Source organism: Chenopodium album, chromosome 6 (assembly GCF_948465745.1).
Source record: "Chenopodium album chromosome 6, dcCheAlbu1.1, whole genome shotgun sequence".
NCBI lineage: Eukaryota > Viridiplantae > Streptophyta > Magnoliopsida > Caryophyllales > Amaranthaceae > Chenopodium > Chenopodium album.
In genome coordinates, this window is record NC_137839.1 from 16,337,096 (window position 1) to 16,362,867 (window position 25,772).

At 31.6% G+C, this 25,772-nt stretch overlaps 1 protein-coding gene and 1 long non-coding RNA gene across 2 annotated transcripts; both read left to right on the forward strand.

The window, feature by feature from the left end:
- Positions 1–10,612: 10,612 nt before the first annotated feature.
- Positions 10,613–14,139, forward strand: LOC145634659 (uncharacterized). The gene is made up of 2 exons (XR_014113467.1): positions 10,613–10,907; positions 13,838–14,139. It is a non-coding gene; the product is annotated as an uncharacterized LOC145634659 (long non-coding RNA).
- A 3,199-nt stretch (positions 14,140–17,338) lies between these two features.
- LOC145636732 (uncharacterized) lies at positions 17,339–21,014 on the forward strand. Its single transcript, XM_081688287.1, has 6 exons — positions 17,339–18,372; positions 18,475–18,654; positions 18,774–19,102; positions 19,185–19,492; positions 20,701–20,770; positions 20,899–21,014. The coding sequence occupies exons 1-6, from the start codon at positions 17,339–17,341 to the stop codon at positions 21,012–21,014; spliced, it is 2,037 nt and encodes a 678-aa protein (XP_081544413.1).
- The last annotated feature ends 4,758 nt before the right edge of the window (positions 21,015–25,772 follow it).

Sequence of the window (25,772 nt, forward strand, 5' to 3'; positions counted from 1 at the left end):
TTAAACTCCTTGCTTTCTCTGAGGATTCTTCGACTCTGAAGATTCCACTCTTTAGTTCCCTCAGGGAACTAAAGTCTTGCTTTCTTTATTTTATCTTCTCGTTTAGTCTTTAGCCTTCTTTGCCTTCTAGTATGTTCGTTCCTCCTCAGGTATATCATCACATACTTCAGTTTCCTCCTTGAAACCTAAGACTTACAATACTTAAAGACACTTGTTAAAACGTGTAAGTTTGCTTGAGTCATCATCAAAACACATAAGGGTCAACACTCTGTTATATATTATGTGTAACTTTTGGGTATTATTTATGAGAAATAAATAACATAATGTGTAATAGAGGTAATATGTATTATACTCTGAAAGTATGGTTGTATTATTGGTATGGATATTTGAGTGTGTGACTAACATCCTTGTAGCAGGTGTGACACTTTCAATTGTTGAAAAATATACTTTGACCAATTAAATTATGTATTAAGATGATTAGGTTTAAGACTAATTTGATAGGAAGATAGGTACGTAATTACAAAGAAACAATAAGTAATTTTCTTTGTCTAGTAGCCTTTAAATACCCGTCCTTTAATGTTGGTATTCAAACCAAAATAAAAAGCAAGGTTTTTAAAAGTGTGAATAGCAAATTAAAATGGCCTCTTCCAAGACTATTATTCTAATTATCATCCTTTTTGCAATTACTCTTCTTAATTCTTCTCATGTCTCAAACTCAGCTCGACAGCTTGTTCAGTCAAACTCAACTCCAAATCCAGGTTAGTCCCGTTTCCAATTTTATCCATTTGGTAATACTATTTGCAACACTAAATCTTTTAACTAGTTTTTGGGCCCGGGCGATACTCCGAATTATTACATGGAATTGAACATTAATATATGTTGTAATGTATGATTAAATTTTCTTGTAATTAAACATGTTGTTCATATTGTCATTTGCTACATATTAATATTTTTTATTCAAAAGATTGCATAAGTAATCACATAGCTTGGTGGTAAGGTACTTAGTATTAGAATTAGAGGTATGATGAGTGCATGACATGGAATGAAAAACAAATGGAAGGTGAGCCACGTGGCATAATGAATAGTTGAGCAGATGACGTGGCATAGTGAGGAGGGTTAATTTACGTGACACGCGGACGTCCTTAGGAACGCCTTTTAATATATTAGTATAGATTATTTTTTTTGGAAAATTATCATCGGCACACCTCTGGTATTGGCCTTTCCCATTGATACACTCTTAACCTTTTGCTTTCTCACTAGTACACCCGTGGTTTTGTTTTTTTTTTTTTTCAATTGTGACTCTAACACCGTTAATAACTAGTAAATTAAGTTAACTAATTAAGAAAAATACTACTTCTTTCGTTTCTATTTAGTTGACGCGTTTGAATTAAACACATATATTAAGGAGAGGAGAGAGAATGAAAAGGCAAGTGGGGTAGCTTGTAAATGCAAGGTAAAAAATTTACCCTAAAAGGAAACGTGTCAACTAAAAAAAACTTACTAAAAAGGAATACGTGTCAACTAAAAAGAAACGGAGGAAGTATAATATTACTTTTAAACATCTAATGTCTCGATTTGCGTAACAAAAATTCAATTAAGATTTTTAGTATCATTTTAGGTTATGAAGGTCCAAATTGACCTCAAAATTAGGAAAAAAAAACACACAAATGTCTCGTATGTGTGTCAAGAAATGTATCGATTTACGTGTCGATATTTTTTGCATGCTAATAATTGCTCAGTTATGGTTTTAGGGGCCATATATGAGCTTAAATCAAGCCCGGAATTGGCAAAAAAAATTACAAAAATGCCTCATTTTACGTTTCATGAAATGTTTCGTTTTGAGTGCTAGTAAAGAAAACTGCTCGGATATTTTATTTGTGTAATTTGCCCTCAATTTGGATTCTAATTAAGGGCCAAAATGACCGTTGAACTTTGGCTGAGCAATTTTTTTAGAGCAAAATAGTAGCACTAAATTTAGACATTTATTTATAGATAAAACAAGACATTTTCGTAATGTTTTTTGCCAATTTCGAGTTTGATTTAGGCCCATAAAAGACCAAAAAATGACCCCTAAAACCTTAATTATCACACAAAAAATACTGATATGCAAATCGAGACATTTCTTGACACGGATATGAGACATTTGAGTTATTTTTTCTGCTAATTTCAAAGTTGATTTGGACTCATACGAGCTAAAATGACCTCAAACACCTTAATCAAATATTTTATTGATACGCAAATCGAGACATTAGATATTTAAAATTAGTATTATAGTATTTTCCTTAATTAATTAACTTAATTTATTAGTTATTTAACGGTGTTAGTCACGGTTAGGATAAAGACTAAACAACAGGTATACCATGGGAAGACAAAAGGTTAAGAGTGTAAAAGTCAATACCAGAGGTGTATAAATGACAATTTCTCCTTCTTATAGTTGTTATTGATCTTATTATGCCATAAATTACTCGTATTCTACCTTAAAATATCGTAAATAAAAAAAAAAAAAAGTTATATACCTTTTAAAAAGTCGGATGAGAAAACACTTATGAATAATGTAAAGATGATTATAGCCTTCAAAATGTTTGTTTACCTATATACCACCATTGATATATATGTTGTTAATTGGCTTTTAGTTTTTCCTTGTGTAATTTAATGAGTTATTTAACTCTTGTGAATAATGTTTGGACAAGTAAAATTTTTATTTACTTATTTGTCCTTATTGAAATTAACTGTATTTTTTTTTAAGAAAAACATTAAAAGAATAGTGTGCGTATATCTATATTCCTAAAAAAATTCTTTACTTAGGTTTCTTTATTATGTTGTCACCGGCTAAAGGAGCTTCTCGAAAATGACTAGGGATATCGAGCGTCGAACGTGTTAGCTCCCTAGTCTCTTAATATATAGATTTGTCTCAATGATATGTGTTAAGATCAGAGTGATTATTTGGGACTAAACAACTCGGACATTGCCTAGATGAAAAACTAGTGTGTTAATAAGCACATCAAGTACTCCATACCCATTAAAAATTTAAAATAGATAAAATAAAATTTAACTTTATTTTTCATATAACAACTTAGCTATCTAATAACCATAAATAATTATTTTGCAGAGACCGCGGTGAAGTCACATTTTCGCACTTCGCTTGCTTTTAAGCAATGGCCACCGGAACAACCATCTTACCCTCCTGTTAATGGTAAACCTCCGCCCAATAAAGGCTAGAATCCACGAAAACGAAAAGAACGAAAGGAAAACATATGTACCCGTATTATTTATAATTTTATATAGTACTATACATGTATCGGATAATCTAGCTTTTTATTTTTTTTTTATTTTTTTATTTTATTTTATTTTATTTTATTTTTTTATTTCCCTTTGTGCATGGGATGTTTTTAGAATGGTTGTTTGAAATATGACTAATATATTGTTTTAATTAATAATAAAAATAATATGATTTTTTTTTATCATACTTCCTCCGTTCTATTAATATTGCAACAAAGAGGAAATTACGCATTTCAAAGCACATTTTACATGCTAATTATCTATAATTGTGTAAGAGTAAAAATTATAAGAAGTTGATATTGTGAAAGTATTTTATGAGACAAATCCAACAAGATCAAACATGCCTATATTTTGCTTAACGTATAAAACATGCGTGTGGGCTGGTGTAGATTGTTGGGCGGCGACTGGTGGTAACTGGTAAGGTAGGTGGCTTGCAGTTTAGGTGAGGCCGTGAGGCAGTGAAATATTGGATTGTTGGAGGAGATGGCGGGTAGCATGTGTTGCTGCAGCTAGCTGGTGGGGGGAGAGGTGTGGGTTTTCCGGTGGAGAGGTGAATGGGGTTACTGGGTTCCGGTGGCCGGTGGCCGGTGGGGATGGGGTGGTCCGGGAAAGAGGTCGGGGCTAGGTTTTTTGAGTTTTTTTATAAAAGTTTTTCTTTTTATTATTTTTGTTTTTTAATAATTAAAATCAACTAACCTATTAATAGCTAACACGTGGCATATAACTTACGTACAAAAACTGACCAGCAACGGGTAATGAATCTTTAGATGAAGGCGAGGTATAAAGGTTGGATTTTTGTGGGATTAAATGAAGGTTGTATATTTTAGAGCAACAAATGCAAAGGTTGGATTTTTTATTTTCATTTTTCCTATATTGTATTATTTGAAGAATAATAAGTCAGTCGTAAAGTGTGTAATTATTAAAACGTTATGGTAGTTATACTTCAATTTATCGACCACTATAAAATTTCATTGTGCCGATGATTTCTAACGATTTTACTTTTTCTTACCTTTAAAAAAAACTAGCTTATTTTTGCCTTTATTTCTCGGAAAATTTGCAAATTGCAGCCATTATATTTAAAGTTCGTATTTTGCAAATTGTAGCCATTTAAATTTTTTTTTGCAAATTGCAGCCCAAAAGTTCGTATAAATTGTAAATTGCAACCCGATTCAATTTTTTCATCGGTTTACATGTTGAAAACTCTTCGGTTAAGGTTTTAGGGGTCATTTTAGCTCTTAGGGGCCCGAATTGAGCTTGGAATTAGCAAAAAAAAAATAACGTAAGTGTCTCATATTTACAGTTTCCCACAAATCGATACATTTTTGTTACGCAAAACGAGATACTTGCGTTATTCTTTTGCTAATTCCGAGCTCAATTCGGTCCCCTAAGAACTCAAATGGCCCGTAAAACCTTAATCGAAAAATTTTCAACTTGTAAACCGATGAAAAAGTTGAATTGAGCTGCAATTTACAATTTATATGAACTTTTGGGCTGCAATTTGCAATTTTTTTTTTAAATGGCTACAATTTGCAACATATGAACTTTAAATAGCTGCAATTTGCAAATTTTCCTTATTTCTCTACTAGTGTTTTGTGCATGTTATGCATGCAAGAAAACGATTTAAAATACATGTATGCCATAGTTAATAAATAAATTCATTTTAGATATTGTAAAGCTCAAGAAAAATCAGGAAAAAAAAAAAAAACCAACTTAGCTTGTATTGATATTCTCAACTCAGTTTATAGTACACACAATAGCAAACCCTAGCTACTTGCCTTCAAATCCTTGAATATATATACCAAAATAAATCAACAAGAATATTAACGTAACCCGGAAAGATGAATTAGTATACCACTATACCTAGAGTTAATACTCGCTCTCAATTTAGAGCATGAAGATCACAAATGCCCAACTTGCGTAAAAGAAACCTAAATTGTTAATTAGTGCCCTGTCGGAATATAGGACGTAGAAAGATTACCCTTGCTTTAACAACTCATGACGAACAAAATGACAGCCTATCTATCTTAATACGTTTAGTAAAACCATAAAACACCAAGTTCTTAGCATTATAATATGCAAAGTTAAGTGACTATACATCAAAAAACAACTGCATAGGTTTGGAATGAATAACACTAAGGGATGCAGAGAATAATAAAGCTTTTAATCACATCATTTCGTAAGTAGCAACATAAACAGAACGGTGCTCTGCTTTTTCTAAAGATCGAGAAACAATAGGTTTCATCTTTCGTTTTCTTCTAAGAAACATTAGAACAACCTTAAAACACAAAATAACCTATCAAAGAACATTGAGTCAAAGGATATACCGCTCAGTCACTATTACAATAGGACATCAACACTAGTGAAAAAAAACCTTAGTTGTAACGATAAAAAATAAATGAGGTTATTGTAACAGATTACGTTCGTTATGTGTGCGGGGGTTGTATCCCTGCTATTTGTAAAAGGCGTTGTCCGTTACAAATAATCAATTATTATAATGGGCGTTTGTTTGCCTGTACAAATGATAGATTATTTGTAACTACTCCCTCTGTTTTTAAATACTTGCTGCATTTCTCCATGCGCGGAGTTTTAAGAGAAATTGGAGAAAGTAATAAAATATGGAGGTAGTGTGGTAGTTAGAATATAAAAAATTATAAAAAAAGCAAAAGTAGTGGAAGAATAGGAGGAGAGAGAGTATTATGTTGGGTCCACCAAGTATGACAAATGAATCAAATATTGTAAAAGCTTTCCAAAAAAAGGAAATTGAGCAAGTATTTAAAAACGGAGGGGTAACATTTATCTGCGCATTACAAATAACTGATTATTTCTACTGACAAGTTAATTGCCCGTTACAAATAACAAGTAATTTATTTGTAACTCACAGTAAAAATGTTGGTCACAGGTAATTTATTTTGTAAACTAAATTGGTGACTGGCATTATTTGTAACTTCCATATTAGTGACCGCTACAATAGCTTTTTTTTTTTTTTTTTTTTTTTTTCAAAATTTTCGGCCGCGTATCATTTACGATTTGGACAATTTATATTTTTATTTAATTATTAAACCTGCTCATATATTAACTACTAGAATGTGCACGTGCTAATGCACGTGTTATAATTAAAGATAGGATTAAAAAATATAGAGTATATAATTAAAAATTTAAAATAGTAGATGCAGATAGTCTTTAATAAAACATAAAATAGCAACAGAAAAAAATGGTAAGTAGTACTCTAATATTTTTATAGAAGTGATTACCAAGTTATTAGTTACTCCCTCCGTCTCTAAATTACATTCCTATTTCTAGTATTTATTCCTCACATAATAGAGGAAAAAAGGAGTGTAATTTAGTGACGGAGGGAGTGCTAAAGAGTGATTTCCATGGATAATCTAAGAAGAGAACAAAATTCCATAAATATGCTATATGTTAATAAAATTCTCGATGTATCTAGACCTATCAAAGCTGACTCGACCCGAAAAATCGACCCGAATCCAGTCATTAAGCGATCCGTTTGAACCCAAAAAAATGGTGAACCCGATATGACCCGACCCGAAACCAACTCTAGACCCTAGTGAATCTGAGAATTTGAGACCCGAACTGAACATCAACTGACCTGGAGATGACACGACTTGAATATAACCCATGAAATATTGACCTGAACCAAAACCGACCTGAATCGAAATTGACCTAAACCCGTTTAACCCGTCAAACTCGAATGTAACCCAACCCATTATTAACCTACCCCGAATTTAACCCGACTTGTTACAAAACCAACCCGAATTTAAACCGACCTGTTATTAACCCAACCTGATTAGATTATTTCTCTTACAATAAATGAAGAAATTGATAATGGTTATATGTAAACGTCATTACATGAATTGTTAACAAATTGACCTGAAAAATGTACCCAAACTCGATATGACTTAACCTGAAATCGACCAAAAACCAAGATTAACCCAATATTTGAGACACGAACCTGAACACAACCCGACTTAGAAATGACCTGACCTGATTAGATTCTGCCAATTTTTTACTTAAATTGAACTTAACTCTAACCCGAGTATGGCTCGATCGACTTGATTATAATATGCAAATTACTGACTTCAACCGAACACGATTTGAACCCGAGAATGACTCGACTTGGAAATGACCCGACTTAATTATAACCCACAAATTTTTTTACTTCAATCGAACCTAACTCGAACAGATCGATCTATGAATTACCTGCAAATTATTGACTTCAACCGAACCCGCCTCAAACCCTAGAATGACCCTAACTCATTTTAACCCGTGAAAACTCGAATTAAACCCAACCTATTATTCACTCGCCCCGAATGTAACCCAGCCTATTATTGACTTGACCTAAACCTGACCCAAAATTGATAAGATGTATGACTTAACGGGATCCGACTCAAGCATGACCCAACCCGAATTCGACCCACATAAATTACAACTTTAATTTGGATTGACCCGACTTGAGTTGTTAAATCGCTAATTTAATTTACCAACAAATATCATCTTCATAAAGCCAAACTTCAAAAACAAATTTAATAAGCATGATGATGAGGGAATAAACAAATCAAACGCAATAAATATGTAAATATTTTGTATATTATATTCTCTAGTCAAAGGATATATTTAGTTCCTAAATATATGACTCTAGTTACGTCTATGGATTAGACTTGTACAATGTATATAATCTGACTTGGTTAATGAAATTAGTCAAGGAAAATATTTACATATTTAACACCGGGCAACAAATATTAAACAACTAGGTTAGGTCCCGTGCAATAATGCACGGTTGTTAAAGTTCCAATATATGTCATATTATTATAAAATAAACTCTTGCTATATAGTTTTGTACAATTAAGGCAATTTACGTTTTAGCCAATCTATATTTACCTTATTAAAAATTTACATGAAATAAATTTTAACCAAAAATAAATAAAAAATCAAAACTAAAAGATTCATCAGGAGAGATGACACGTGTCATTGCAGGTGTGTCTTTTAGTAGATATTATTGATTTTCCTTTTTTTTTTTTTAAAAAAAAAAAAAAAAAAAAAAAAAAAAAAAAAAAAAAAAAAAAAAAAAACCAAACCAAACATTATTGCATTTTAGAAAGTCTATTAAAAAAAAGGGCTACATATATCATTATGTTTTACGGAGTATTAAATTTACTTATAGGTAATACATCAATTATTAACTTTAAAATCTTTTCTTAAATGTGTAATAATCAACCTTTGATATACTAACATTGATTCCCTTCAAATAACCATTGACAAATTTACTTTCAGATAATTAGTTATAGAATTACATGAAAGAAGTGGATGAAAACTCAAAGCAAGATTATATACTGTACAATGGTCATTACATAGTATCAAAATAATTTATACATGAATAAACACTCAACTATCACAATATTAGTGGAACCAAAAACTATACAATAATGATAAACAATACACTATCAGTCACTGATTTTAAATTAGTTTCTTTACAGTTACCCATTATTATTAAGAGTACGGGGAAGAAGAATGAGAAAGGATATGAGTATGAGGCATGAAATTGTAAATTCATGTTTTTCGGGCTATGATAATTATTTTAGCAATCATAACTACTAAACAGTTACACAACATTTTTATTAGCCAGATTTTTTTTTTTTTTTTCTATTATTTATTTATTTATTTATTTATTTATTTATTTATTTTTTTGAAATTTAAATTTTAAAATTAGATAAAATTATTGGAGGGATTTTAAGTTTGACATGGAGTGAATGAGAGCTTAGGGTTGAGAATTTGGAGGCTTCTCGTGAAATACGTCTCTTAAATTATATATAAGATACCTCTGCATATTTTTTAGTATAAAATATAGTATAACAAATAAAAATTAGGAAAATTTATCAGAAAAACCTTTAAATACCTTTTTTTGCAAGACAAAACATTTTAAATGGATCTTTGTTTTAAAAAAAAAAACACCACAATCACTTTTTTTGTTAGATAAAATCTCTCCTCTCTTTTTTCGGCATTGACATAGCTTTGCTGGCGTTGACCCCTTTTTTTTCTTTATTAACACCGAAGTAAATTTATTTTTGCACTCCTTCATTTTATTTTCCCTTCTCTCTCTCCACTTCTTCCATGAATGCTCTACACTTTTTCAATCACATCATATGGGCTCTCTCTCTCCCCCCTCTGCTGCACAACATTAATTGTGCAACAATTATGTGAGGTAAGTGTAAATTCATGAAATTATTGCTGTAAATAGAATCAAAATTGGAGTTTTTTAAAACACATCCACAACTCACCACTATATTGATTCTACAAAATTAGACAAAAATAAGGAATTGTTAGAGAGATGAAGAAGGATAATTGACCACTATAATGGTAAAAACTATAGTGGTGAAAGAAAGAGAACTGAAACCCTAATAATAATTTACCTTCCAATTGAAATAGTTGGGTAGTTTTGCCTTAATTAACCTTTCAATGTATATACCCTAAAAAATAGAGGGGAAATTGGGAGCAAAAAAAAAAGGGAAAATTACCCTAGACTTGGCTGTAAGTAGAGAAAATAAAAAGGTGAACTTTGAAAAAGCTAAGTCAATGCCGGAAAAGGGAGGAGAGGTTTCATCTAACAAAAAAAAATGATCGTGGTGGGGTTTTTTTTTTTTTTTAACAAAGATCCTTTTAATAGGTTTTTTTCTTGCAAAATGAGCCATTTAAAAGGTTTTTTCAGATAAATTTTCCTAAAAATTACAAACAAAAATATATAGTTCAAATTGTGTTTTTATCACTACCTATGTTGCAAAATCCTAACACTCAAGGCCAATTCATATTTACTGAACTGAACTGAACATATTGGAGCTGAACTGAATTGAACTGATTGGAGCTAAACTAAACTGAGCTAAAATGAATATTTTATGAAAGAAGGAAATTAGGAGATGAATTGAACTGAACTGAAATTAAGCTGAAATGAACAGGTCCTCAAATCTCATCAAACTTTCTAACTAAATATTTTATCTACAAATGTTTTGATCTAAAGTAGTGCGCTCATTGCTCTAGAATCTCATTCATCTCTACATCATTATAAGCTCACTACACCAAAAACTAGATTAGAGATTGCAAAATATAGAACGGTTACCAAAGATAGGCGTTCTCTAGAAGAATATAGAGCGTATGTGTATAAGAGGCGTTCTGTATGTAAATACATATGGAACGGTTAGCATAGTTAACCGTTCTCTATTTTTTTTACTCTGAAATATCTTTAAAAAATAATTAATTATTATAGATGATATAGAACGGTAATCTTAACAACCGTTTTGTATTGTATTAATTAACTGTTTTTTTTTTTTAATTATTAGGAGGAAAAAATATACATAATAATAATTTGCCCAAATTAATTAAAGGTGACTAAAAGGAATTGAAAATCGCGCTCCTCTTTTCACTTTCATTTCACGTTCGATCACTTTCACTAGAACTACTCGTATACCTTAAAAAAAATACTGCTTGTTGATTGCTTTCGGGAAACCTCCACCACTGTCATAACTTCAGCCGCTGACTGTTTGCCGCACCGCCGCACCACCGCTCCACCGCTGTACCATCGATCGCCGCATAATTTCTGAGCATCGCACCACTCCTCTGAGGTAGGTTTGAATTGAATCTTCTTGTTATAGAGTAATTCAATATGATTATTTGTCAATTGAACTGCATGCATCATTCGAAATATGAAGGAAACATAATTAAATTAATAGTTTTCATCTATTAAATTAATTTGCAATTTGAATTTTAGGTGATTGAAAAAAAACTTTAAAGTTCTAGTTTTAGGGTTAAATTCAATCGATTGTTTGTATGCAAATATTTCAGTTGAATTGCAGTAAGGTCAATCAAATTACCCTTAATTTTGTCGAATTATATTTATTTCAATAGTAATCAAAATAATTTTAGCCAAATTAATATTACCTAAGTTCAATTTAGAACCCTAATCAGATAAAGAAAGAGGGCTAGGGGAAATTGATTACCACTGGATTATTGAATTGTGCCCTATTAATTTCAAATACTCTGCAATATATTTTAGAAATATTGATTCGCTTTTTGATTTTCTTTCATAAAAGGGTTGGTTATGAGATCTTGTGATTGAAACTATGCACACATCTGACTATACTCTGCTTCTGAAAAGAAAAGGCAGCAGTTCATTATTTCCCCTTCTTACATTAAACCACTTTTGTTTGCTTGTGAGATTTCTATGTTAGCAAAAATGGATGTGTGGTATGTTTAGATTGGTTAGTTGTTTCATATATCTTCACATAGAACTAGGACTCTAGGAGAACCGCTGAACATGGAAAGTTTCAATTTGATTAAACGATAGTCATAATATTTCTGCTTTCCGAATAAGTTGTCCCTTCTTCCACGTAACAGATTGTTAATTTGATTCATGTGAAAGTGTGGATGCATCAAAGTGCTTCAATCAGTGTTTCGGAATATTGTGGTTTCCCTGTCATTTCTATTGTTCTTGGAAATTTTTCTTGTTGACATCTCTTGCTTCATAGATAAGCCACATGTAAATTAAATGACAGTGTTTAAGAAAACTAATTTAATTGACCTTTTAGGACTTTCCCTGTCTGAAGATGATCTCTAATAATATACGTAGTATGATAATTTCACTATTTAACAATTTAACATTTATTATTCACGAAAACATTTTAGTTATGGAGTCTGTCTAAAATGAACTTACAATCAGTGTAGGCTATTACCTAGGTGGTATGTTTGTACAGATTTACAATTATATTAGAGAATACTATTTAAAGTTACTTTGGGGCAATGATGTAGCCAGTTAAAGAATGTATTTTCTAGAAGGAGACACTGTATTGGAAAATCCAAGACGACTCGTGTCTTTTGCAATAAGAAGTGCATGAGCTATGAATTGTCTTGCTAGAGGAACGTCATATATTATCTGCTCTTGGATAACAAGAGCAATTCTCCTGAGAAGAGCATAGATTTGGCTTTGTACACAGCTTCAGGGGGAATGTATGGGTTTTTGGGGTGAAATTGATTGGGGATGGGAGGATTTTGAGGTTAGTGAAGTGTGCTGTGATTGATTGTAGGTTTCCAATTTCATCGATTTGCCTTTCGTTTGGGTTTATGATCTTGGGGGAGATAAGAGGGGTTCGGCTTTTTCCATTGCGTGTATTGGTGAAAGGGAGGGTTGGGAGTAAAATTAAAGGAGGTTGATAGTAGTGAGAGGGAAGGGTGAGAATTCGAATGCTGAGGAGCGGGAGGTTAGTGTGAAAGCCAAGGGGCAGAATTCCACTATGCCGAATGGGGATTTTACATACCACTCAGCTCCTGCAAGTACTGACCCTTTAGCAGCAGCAACAGGTTCAGACTTTCTAAAAGGGTCTAGTTTCTTAGCAGCAGCATCAACTGGTTGTGTTGCATTTTTTTTTTTTGTGAAACCAAGCTAGGAATAGATTAATTAGCAGATAAAGAGTTCATCAATACATAAGGAGAAACATCTTGGGGACAATGATTCTCCTAAATTTGTTTAACTCCAAATGGAATAATCCTAGCTAGAGCATGAGCTACATAATTGTGTTTTAAGCTTACATGTTTCCAATTAACAAAATCAAAGCTAGAGCATAACGAGATAATATCTTCCAATACTGTGTCAATGTCAGCAGAATGGATAGCACCCTTGGACAGCCTATCAACCACTACCTAGCAGTCATTAAGCACTAACCCAATACTGACCCTTTAGCAGCAGCTCTTTTTTTTTTTTTTTGTTTTTTCAAAGGGATTTTCTCATAAGTGGGAGTGGGAAACCGATTTTTTAGCTTCATATTCGTAGTTTTGGCTCCATTCTTGATTTATTAATTTATTTTTATATTATTTTGGGGGTGTTTTTTTTTTTTTTTTTTGGGATTTATCAATTATGCAACATTTATTGGTTAATGACTTAATGTGGTGAATTTTGTTTTGGATGTGAACTTTAAATCAATAAAGATATTGATTATTTAGCTAATTTCTTTTTTTTTTTTTTTTTAACTAGTAGAGTTTGGTTATATTAAATAGAAGAACTTGTGTCTTAATGCTAAGCTAGTTAACTCGAATAGTAGTGCTCAACGAAATTCAATTATAACTGTAATGATATTGATGGCACATAAAGAGATCAAATTGTTATTATGATTTGAAATTTGTTACTTCTTTGTATTCCAAATCTTTGTTGTTGCTATCATGACTTCATGAGATATTGTGTAAATGCTTGCACGATCTGTTACTCTTGCTTGTTTGGTTGTGCCTTGTTGGCAACTTAGGATGTATACCTATGTTGTTGACTGAGGCTTATTTGTTATCCATGCCCCACAGTGACACTCTATTTTGAACTTCTGTTTTTGAATTTTCTGTATCACCGCGACAAACTGTTAATCTATTCAGCATCCATTCTGATTGATTTGCAAAAATGGCAATAGCCACCAATTTTTAGTAATTCTATGTATCATTGTGCAATATCCTTAAACGTAGACCAATTTATTGTATATTATTAACTAATATGTATATATTTTACATTGTTTTGTAGTATTTTAAGCAAGTCCCTCGTACATATTCTCAACAAATGATTGACGAGCTTAGGGAAAGGTGGATTTCATATGTTACCGAATACCATCAACCAAATGACGACGACGATGATTTATGTGAATTGTAGACCAACATGGTATTGGTATATTTTGGGGCATCAATTTTTTTTTAATCAACATTAACTAGAAGGTTTTTTATATTTAACTCACATATTTGTTTGTATAGAACAAATTTTGTAGGAATGATTCAATTTAATTGTGGTTGGATGTTTTAAATTATATATATGAAGTATATTTTGATGGCTTTCGTCGTATCTGGAAATATTTTTGTTAATTTTATTATACAGTTAGATATTGGATGTATTTTACATAAGAAATGTGAAGATTTTCTTACAGGATATATAAATTTACAAGATATAAAACAAGAATACAGCTCTAAAATGAAATACAAAAATAATTCAGATTATTAAAATACAGGAATAATATGGTATAAAATACGTAGAGGGGTAATTCGAATAATTATATACATATGGCCGGATTTTTAAAAAAAAAAATAAAATAAATTTAGAGAACTGTTATCTAACTTAACCGTTCTCTATTGTAATGCAATATAGAACGGTTAAGTAGCCTAAACCGTTATGTATTCCTTCCTTGGTGTACGAATTTAAGAAGGGAAAAGAGAATGGTTGTGACTAACAACCGTTCTCTATTTGTTATTATATAAAACGCCTACACGACCTGTTCTCTATACTTTATACATCGCTTAGCAGAAGAACACCCATAAGGCGATCTATAAAGCCTATTATAACAGTTCTCTAAGGCCTTTTTTGTAGTAGTGGCTGCACTTCTCAGACAATAATCCTTCAAATTAAATGGTCAAATATAATTAAAACATAAAAACAATAATTTAAATTAGTTTAGCGATTATATATATATAGACTTGTAAATAAATAAGCTCCTATGTACCAAAAATAAATATATATGCTTTAATTTTATGGACTAATGAAATACACATTGGAATCACATAAGTATTTCATGTTGCTAAGTTTTTGGAACACTTTGAACCAAAATGGTTCAAAAATGGCTAAAAGGAATCATTCCCATTTTCAATGTAATTTACCAAAAGAATTATATAACACCCATACCATGCCTTATACAATTAGTTTATAGTTTCCAATGCCTTGAAATCAAATTAATATTATGTCAATTTACAAAGTTTTGGGAGCGATTTGGACTAAAATCGTCTAAAAATGTCCTTATGGACTTCTACCATTCCTATTTACCATTCCTACTATGCCTAAAATAGTTAATTTAACTTACAGTTTCTATGGCTTGAAATCAAATAAATATGTCAATTTGCTATGTTTTGGGAACATTTAGAATCAAGTTGGTTTTATTTCAATTTAGGCCCTGTTATCTTATCTTAGTTTCATATTAGCTTCATTTTGATTTTGTGACATTTTTGTATATTTTGAACATATTTTACTAAATTGAAACTAAGGGTCTGTTCTGAATTACTGAGCTGAGCTGAACTGAATTGAACTGAACTGAACTGATTGAATAGAGCTAAAATGAATTTTTTATGAGAGAAAGAAATTAGGAATTGAACTGAACTAAAATTAAGCTGAAGAGAACAGGTAAGTTTTCGGTTCAGCAAAAAAAAAATAAAAAATAAAAAAAAAAAAAAAAAAAATCGTAATTTGGTATAAAGAATTGACTAAATCACATTATCCTCAAATATGAGCAACATGAATTTTTATTTAGCAAAAATAATTTCATTTCAGTAAAACATAATTTAAAAAATAAATAAATAAAATTTAGCAAATCATAATGATAACTTATGTCCATAAATCACTTGATGTAGTCTTTTTTTGATATAAATTTGGAAGTTTTGATAATTACCACCATCTATTGTTGCCAAAATTGAAAAAACCACTTCAAGTTTTTTTTTTTAAATTTTTTTTTTTATTTTAAATCTTAGCACCTAGTTTTTTTTCCAAAAGTTATAAAATTCCCACCACTTTGACACATGACGTCATCATGGGACCCACACTTTCGTTTTCCCTCGATTTCCCCTGTTCTTCTACTCATTTCTTTTAATTTCATCTCTCAAATTTGATTTCAATTACACAAATTTCGCAAATTAGGTTATAATTTCTACAATCTAACCTACAACGAACTGAATTGAGTAGTTTAATTAAAATTTGGGTAATCAATTTGGGGGTTTTGCTAAATTCGACAAATTAGGGTAATCAATTTGGGGGTTTTACAAAATTCGACAATTTAGGGTTTATGAAGTTAAAATTGAATGAATAGCTGGACAATTAAACAAGTAATTACCACGAATATTTTGAACATATTTTTATTAAAGTGGAACTAAGGGCATTTTCTTAGTTACTGAATTGAGCTGAATAGATTGGAACTGAACTGAACTAAACTGAAATTAAGCAAAGAAGAACAGGTCCTAAGTTTTCAGTTCAATAAAAATAATTCCAAGTCGTATATAGAATTGACTAAATCACATTATCCTCGAATATGAGCAAAAATAATTTTAATTTAGCAAAAATAATTTCAATTCCGTAAAAAATAATTTTATTTCAACAAAAATAAGATAAAGATAAGAGGGCCGAATCGAAACTAATATCTATCTATATATATACTAAAATAACAACCGCTGACGTTGCTTATGTGTCACTTTCTTATTTAATCTTTTCCCTCCAAAATGCAAGGATGAGGTCATATTTTTTCATTTTCAAGCTACTCTATTTAACATTGCTTTGAAAATTAATTCCATTTGAATTTTTAAATTTTGGGTTTTCTACACATATTACACTATTTTTTTTTTTTTTTTTTTTTTTGAGAAAAACATATTACGCTATTTAGTTATTTATAAGTTGTTAACAATAGTTAATAATATAGTTTTATTGAAATTTTCAATTATATATGAAATTATGCACTTTTGGAAGTTGTATATTCATATTTAATTTAAATTAATTAGGAAAACGGAGGAAGTATTTATTTTCTTTCAGTATATGTTAAAAATCAATAATTTAATTCTTATTATAAAACCGTGCATCGCACGGGTTAACCTAGCATAAATTAAAGAAAATAACTTTGTGGGTTCAATCCAATGTGGACACTGATTTGAAAAAGAGTTTTAAACTTTCAATCATCAACACCAATTTAGCAACTAATCAAAAATAATAATAATAATAATAATAATAATAATAATAATAATAATAAAATAAAAAAAAAAAAATAATAATAATTTGACTTTTGACATACGACTTGTATAACGTAGGACTTGTACCAAAGAACCCAAAGTTGGAATTTTTATGAGCATGTTAGAATTTTACTGTCATTGACTAATACTTCATACGAAAAAAAAAAGAGGCTGCTTTAATCTTGCCTTGTCTGTATGTTTATTAGAGGTAGAGTTTTCCTTCTCAATTAGTTTCAGTTCTTTGTTAGTAGTTACAGCATTACCTTCAACATTTTACATAATGTCACGCTTAACTCTATCATTTTACATGATCATTTTCGCTACCATTATTCTGTTTCATTGTATTCAGCTCGCAACAACTCAGAACAATGAAACAGAGAGGTTGGCATTGCTCGAAATCAAAGCCAAAATAACAGATGATCCATTGGGTGTAATGAGGTCATGGAACGATACCGTCCAATATTGTGTGTGGCACGGGGTTACTTGTGGTGGTACATACGAGCAAGTGACAAAACTATACCTGAATTCGTCAGAAATCACAGGTACACTCTCTCCCTATATCGGAAATTTAAGCTTCCTGCAGGAGTTGCGCCTTGACAGTAACAACTTTGTTGGGATGATTCCGGATATTCTAGGAAAATTAAAGAATCTGACTATTATGGTTTTAGATGAGAATATGTTCAATGGAATAGTCCCACCTTCAATCTTTAACCTCTCATTTTTGACACAATTATCCTTAAGGCAAAATGAGTTTGAAGGAGATCTTCCTGCAGGTTTAGGTAATACACTTCCGCGTCTTCAGTATTTGTCTTTAGGCTCCAATCGATTCACTGGTCTTATTCCTGCTTCAATTTCCAATTCTTCAAGTCTCAATGTTCTTCAGTTGAGTCAAAACCATCTTCGAGGTCATGTTCCTTCTCTGCACAAGTTGCAAAGGCTTTCGCGCCTAGTCCTTTCTGATAACTCCCTTGGGTATGGCCAAGACCAAGATTTGAACTTTGTTTCTTCTTTAGCCAATGATACCCTTTTACAATGGCTTCAAATAGGCCAAAATAACTTCAAAGGAGTTTTTCCTGAAATCATATGCAATTTCTCATCCCTTACTATATTGGCATTACACAAGAACAATATAGCAGGAGAAATTCCAGTGTGCATTGGAAACTTAGCCAAACTGCAACATCTTGTGGTTTATGACAACAGACTTTCCGGGGTCATTCCCTGGATTATAGGGGAACTCCAAAATCTATACTTCCTATACATGAATGGTAACAGTTTATCTGGGGTCATTCCATCTTCGATTGGAAACTTAAGCAGGTTGTCTACATTTTCCTTGTCTCATAACAATCTTATAGGGGAAATACCGTCTGATCTTGGAAATTGTACATCTCTATGAGAATTATATTTTGCTAATAACAGTCTTACTGGTGGTATACCCTTGCAACTTTTTAATCTTCCGGCCTTGTCTACCATGATCGATTTTTCTGAAAACCACCTAACCGGATCCCTCCCGGAAGATGTTGGAAAGTTGAATAATCTTCAAAGCATTTTACTGAATGGTAACATGTTATCAGGTCAGATTCCAAGCTCTATTAGTAGGTGCGTCGTTCTAGAGTACCTATACTTGGGGAAAAACAACTTCGAAGGCTCTATTCCTGATGCACTGAGATCATTAAAGGGTCTTGTTGAGATTGATCTGTCATACAACAATTTAACAGGGCAGATACCGCCATTTCTAGCAGACTTACAGTTAAGATTGCTAGCAATGTCAAAAGTTCATATGATACCTCAAGATACTTGAGTTTTCATCAAAGACTTGATATTGCAGTTGATGTTGCATTTTACTTGGATTATCTTCACCATCAATGTGGTGCCCCAATAGTTCACTGTGATTTGAAACCGAGCAATATTCTCATTGATGATGAATTGGTTGCTCATGTCGGTGACTTTGGGCTAGCTAAGATCCTTCTTAAAGGCATCAATAGCAGTCATGCGAACCAGTATAGCTCTGTTGGAGTTAGAGGAACTATTGGTTATACTCCTCCAGGTAACAACTCAACTTAGTGTTCTAATTTATTGCTTTATAATGTTTTCATTGTAATAACATTTGAGGCATGATCTGAATGCAGAATATGGTCTCGGAAATGAAGTGTCTACCATTGGTGATGTCTATATCTTTGGGATCCTTTTACTCGAAATGTTTACAGGAATGAGGCCTACTAATGACATGTTCAAAGGCGGCTTGAGCCTGCATACCTTTGTGAAAAATGCTATACCCGAAGAGATTGACACGATTGTAGATCATACTCTTATAGAATACACAGAAAAAGAGGAAAAGACCAACAAGAGTGTGATGTTGGAGGCCTTAACTTCTGTACTACTTGTAGCACTTTCTTGCTCAGCTGAAGTGCCACAAGAAAGGTTGGACATGAGTGATGTAGTTACAAATCTATCATTAATCAGAAATAAGCTATAAGCTTCTTGATTAAGATTATGTAATAAAGTTAAAACCCATGCTTTCATCTAGTTTGTAATCAAGTATGTTTCCCAATGTACTACCTCCGGTTCATTTTATATGCTACTTTGGTGTAATATTTGTGAGATAAAAAAAATTCAAAAGTTGTATATTATACAGGCCGGAGGTAGTATAGAAAGAATGTATTTATGAAGGACTGTTCCTTTCAAACTAATATTATTAATCACTCAGTTCAGTTAGTTAGTCATTAACTCATTATCCACACATTTTGTTATATGAGCCAAAAACGAGTTGGAAGTGTCAACTACTAACTAAATACAATTAAATCAAAGATAGATAGTATTAGGGGAGGGTTAAACACCAACTAATCATGGCACAAGCATAACAGAAACAGAAACACAACTTCATCTTTTTCCTGCAAACTTCAAAAAAGTTGATTGACGCACAGGCGCAGCTGAAGGGCATGTCCATCCTCTGCACAATCTGGTACATCGCGTGAGTATAAATAGCATCCGCATATGAAGCTGTATCAGAGTACCTGGAGGCAACTCCTAAATCCTGTCATCCAATTCTTGAACTATAATTTTACACTGGTCCCAAAACTCGTTTGATAATGTTTAAGCACAACTCTGAGCCAAGATCAGTAAGTCCTCGATAGTTTTCTTTCATCTAGGATGATATTATGTATTCTTTTCTAAAAGACCAACTAAATCTACTGCAAAACAGCTAAATCGAAGTCTATTTCTTTCTCAAACTTTTCTCGTATATATCAGGACTAAAGCTTCCTACTGTCCTACATATTATATCGATTTCTATAAGTATAATAAGTACTCAAAGGAATCATAATGTACAACACCCAAAGAAGGTAGTGATCCTCGAGCTCAACTTTGTAGTATTTAGATAATGGAAAAACATGAGTGGCTGAGTAATTTGCAAGCTCAATTGACCACAATTACGCTCCTAGACTAAACTCATAAGGAAGTCCTAGCAACTAAAGCAAATAAATGAATCTACTAGATGTTTTTATATCCTCCAATTGTGGATATAAAGCTAGCTTAGTAAGTAGATTCTGTGACTTCTACAGTGTTAATATATTTAAGCTTTTTGGTAGTAAGGTGTTTCAAGAAGCTATTCATTCTTTTAACTCATATATCTATTGTATATTGTAGGATGATAACGCTTTTATTGAGAAAAGCCTAAAAGACAGCAAAGAAGTTCAGGTATGTGAGAAATGGCCAGGTTTTGTTGTGAGTATGGAATTGTTCACGATCCGCCCTTGCCCAAGTGCCCATACCCCTTCCTTTGAAAAAAATGTAGGAAGAAAGGATTTACAAAAGATCAATGAATATTATACTTGTAAATTGCAGATAGAAGATATCATGCTGTGTTTGAATCACCTGCATATAATATTGGAAGATATGCACCCACTCTCGAGAAACCAATGCACCAGGCCATTTCCATTGCTTGTTATACAGCAACTTAGGTAAATTATTGAGGACCGTCTACTAAATGCAATGGTTGTGCCAAGAAGTCGTGGCGGATCTAGGATTTTGGATATGGGGTACGAAATTAAGCTTAATAAAAAAAATACAAAGTAATATGCGGAGCCTTATCATTTTTGTCTGCTTAAATTTGAGTGAATAATTAATTTTACTATTGTATTAGTCTTTGCATGTACGATGTACCCATCCTTCGATAACAATGTCTATAAATGATCAACTAGATAGTGACCCTAGTGACCTTTATCAATTGTTATGCTAACTTATATTAGTATAAACTTGAATTTCACCCGTGTCAGCTAACCTAATGACCCTAATATTAACTGGTGTTGTTCTGAGTGTGGTTTAGACCACACCAAACCACAATTTCGCAGTTTGGTACGGTTTACAGTTTGAAAATTGCGGATCGGTTTTCCGTACCGCAAACAAAATTTTTAGACCCAACTTCTTCGCAAACCTTGATTTAGAGTGATATTGTTTGAATTTTCCGAGTTTAATGAGAGAGAAAGCATAGAGATTTGGATAACGAAGAAGGTTATAGAGAGAGAAAAAATGAATATGATGAAATGTTGGTTTTGAGGTTTTTTTTATGTATATATGTAGTTGGAGGCTAAATCTGATTCCAAAACCGACTCCTACATCCAACTCCAACATTTGACTTTGAGACTCCAACTCTGATGCGACTTCAATATCAAGGCACTAACTCCGATCTAACCTCAAGTTTTTTTTTCAATTAATCAATATACTTTTGAGAAATTGGGCTATTTGGGCCTTTGCAGCCCACACTTACTGCCACAACTACCCACACCCACATCCACGATCTATCGAAGTCGGATTTTTTTCTTGGATTTTTTGTAAGATCCAACTCCAACCCTCTCGGAGTTAGATTATTTTCATGGAGTCGAATTTAGGTTACTTTTTCTCAAATTCGGAGCAGATTTTTTTCCTCGGATCAGGGTGGAGTAGGGTCGATCCAGCCTGAATTGTCATCCCTGGTCTTAAGAATTAGTTAACCCTCCCAAAAGGTCTGAACCCATTGCCTAAATGGACATTGGAATGACTACCGAATGAGTCACCAAATGTGATTTAATTGCAATTAGTATTATGTGCACCATGGTGTACCTAGAAATAGGTGCACCACTGTAATACCCGTATATTTTTATCTTATATTATATTAAAATAAGATTTTATTTCATATCTTAATAAAATATTTATTTGATAACATATTTTAATTTATATGGACTCTACTTATTTTTTTTTAGTATATAACCTATGTTAAACCCTAATATTCTCTTTATTTATTCTAGTATTATTATTATTATTATAAAAAAAAAAGAAAAAAAAAAAGAAAAGCAGTCGCTGCCAGCCATTTTCGGTGATATTCATTAACCCAAACCCAAAGACTAATTTCTTGTAAAAAATTTCTATTTCATCTCCAATCTCCATTATTTTCTAATCATTGTATAATAATGCCCCCATTTGTTTGTGCAAGGAAGGCTCGTAGTATTGCTACGTTGATCTTCGTAGTTTTATCGTAATTTTATTGTAAGGTAATTACACTATCAACTCTTAATTAGATCATTTGTTTATAATTTGATGGTATTATTTATTTTATGTAATCACACGATCTTAATTAATTTTTTTTTTTGATTTGTTTGATTATAAATTGTTAGTATTAATTGTACTCCGTATTGTTATGTGTAAATTTTATAATTTGTGAATTATATATGATCATGATTTATATGTATATGATTAGTGTGTGGTATTATATGATTTAATTGTCGCATTGATTGATTGTGTTATTTCTGGGCCAGGGTTTTTAATGTTGTTGTTATAGGGAGTATTGTTTTATCGAGGTTTTAGGGTTATTAACGCAGAGTATTATTTTTGGGTTGAGATATGATTATATTTGGGTTATTAGTATGTGTTTTAAGAGTTGAGATATTATGAATCGAATTGTCATGTTAATTGGGAACATGTGCCATTAGTGAGATACTATTTATTGTTTATGAATAATTATTTGATCGATGTATGAGATCAAAAGGTTGAGGATTATTTATTTTGTTCTTGGTTTGAGGCTCGACGTTATATACCTTAGTCCTTGGCATGTTGGTAAGGAGATGGTAATCATGAGTTAAGAATGAGGTACAATCTTTATTTATTTTTCTATGGTCCCCTACAGTGGGAATTGGTCCGTATGTGGTCTGGTTTAAGGTGTTTTCTAATTATTGGGAGTATTCAAGTTTTTATACTTGTTGGTTTTATTCGAATTACCCATTTCCAAGGCTAGGTATAGAACAATGAGCATGGCACACTTATGGGATATATTGAGTAAAGGTTCGTATTATTATTCGAGGTTGAGTTGACAAATGTTATTTTCAGTGTACAATGTGTAATGTAGATTTGAACTACATTTTAGAGTGAGCTACTATATTAATTAATTTATTATTTATCATAATATCTTGATAAGTGGTGATTACTCAGCTTTTTGCTGACGTGTGTGTTGTTTTATTGTGCTATTTGTATTTGCGGCCATGTCTTTTTCTTATGGTGGCCCTGCGACGATCTATTTTGGAATTTGTCCTTAATGGTGAGCAGTCAAGATTATTTAAGCAGGTTGATCAAGTGATTGTAGCTAAAGGAGCTCAAGCGTTTCGAGTAGTATGCTGTAACCAGTTTGTAAAGTTGTATAAATAGCTCACCTAGATTTATTGGGTTGTATTTATTGGGATATGTAAGCCTTAACACTCGACAGGTTGTTGAGTGTGGCGGTGATACCTCCGATTTAGGTGTATGCTTCCGCACTTTTATTTAAATGTTGTCTATTTCTCATTTATTTATTGATTATTATTAGCTAGTAAATCGGGGGTGTTACAACCACGACTATACTTTTGAACATTTAGTAAAAAAAATTGAATATGATCACTTAGTAAAAAGAATATGAACACTTCATAAAAATTGAACATAAACATGCAATTTTAATGTTCATATTTTATCAAGAAATGTTAATATTTTATCAAGAAATGTTCATTTTGTATACATTAAATGTTCAGTTGATATTACAAAACTATTGAATTATTATGTGTCAGTTCAAAATTTGTCTGACTCGTAATAATTCATAAGTTGCGATTGTTCATATTTTTTTACTAAATGTTCAAAATATTTTATTGTTCATATTTTTTTACTAAAAGTTCAAAATTATAGGCGTGGTGCATTGCGATTGTTCAGATTTTTTTTACTAAATGTTCAAAATTGTGATGTTCAGATTTTTTAACTAAATGTTCAAAATTCTTGATTGTTCAGATTTCTTTTACTAAATGTTCAAAAGTATAGGCATGATGCATTGCAATTGTTCAGATTTTTTTAACTAAATGTTCAAAATTTGCGATGTTTAGATGTTTTTACTACATGTTCAAAATTTGCAATTGTTCAGATTTTTTTACTGATTGTTCAAAAGTATAGGCGTGGTGCACCTAGAAATAGGTGCACCATGGTGCATCTTAAAATTTGCGATTGAATTGGCCCTGGCCTACAACCTTTGATGGGCCTTGTCTGTGCGATGCTTTGGCTAAAGAAAACCCATCAATACACACTGATATTGGGCCATTAATTTCCTCAAAGTTACCGTTGATGGGTCTTGTGTGTGCGATGCTTCGTTTTCTAAAAAAAAATATTAATAATAAAATAAAGGTTAATTTTTAAATTACCATAAAAAAATATAATCATTTTGAACTAACCATCCATTTAATTTTTTATCTTAAATTGACATCCCTTAAATTAAATAAATGCTAAGTTTATCACCCATTTCAAAAATTGGTGGATTTTCCGTCTATAGTCCTCACTTAATTATTTTGACCCTTTTGACTGATTTTTTCCCCAATTTTTCTCTTTAAAAACGCTCTCTAAACTTTAATTCACATTTCCTACACCAAATTCTACCAAATTTCAAAGAGAAAATGTGAATTGAAGTTATGAGAGCGTTTTTAAAGAGAAAAATCAGGGGGAAAATCAGTCAAAAGGGTCCAAATAAGCGTTAGGTGGGGCCCACAAACAGAAATGAGCGGTAATTTGAGCATTTATTTAATTTAAGGGGTGGTAATTTAAAATAAAAAATTAATCGGATGGTTAATTCGAAAATGATTACACTTTTAGGTGGTAATTTAAAAAATTTCCTAAAATAAAATAAAATGAATAAAATATGAATGCTTCCTTTTATATGGACATGTGACTCACTTGTTCTATTACTTTTTTTTTTTTTTTTTTTTTTTTTTTTTTACGAAAAGCCACTTGTTCTACTACTTTTATCGTCAATAGCTAGTATTTGTGGTGGGTTGGACAATGTCCGAATTATTACATTTAATTAAGAACTAGTTTTTGGCTCGGGCGATGCCCGGGTCATTGTTTGTATATGAATTATTATAACAAAATAAAGCAAGTGAAATATAAATTGGTGGCTTTATAAAAATAATATCATTTGTTAAATATTTTAAATATAATTGAATACCAAAATTAATAATTTAATATGCAGCAACCTAAATGCTATATTGTATCAGTTTGTTTTATTTGTTAAAGAGATTTTTTTAATGATTCAACTATCATAATAAATTCCTTCTAATAAACATATTTTGTGGTTAAAACGAAAAATTATTTAAAATTATTTTGCATTTTTGGGTTATATATTTTAATGAAATATAGCCTATATGAATTATGGTTGAGTAACTAATCAAATAAATGAAATTAAT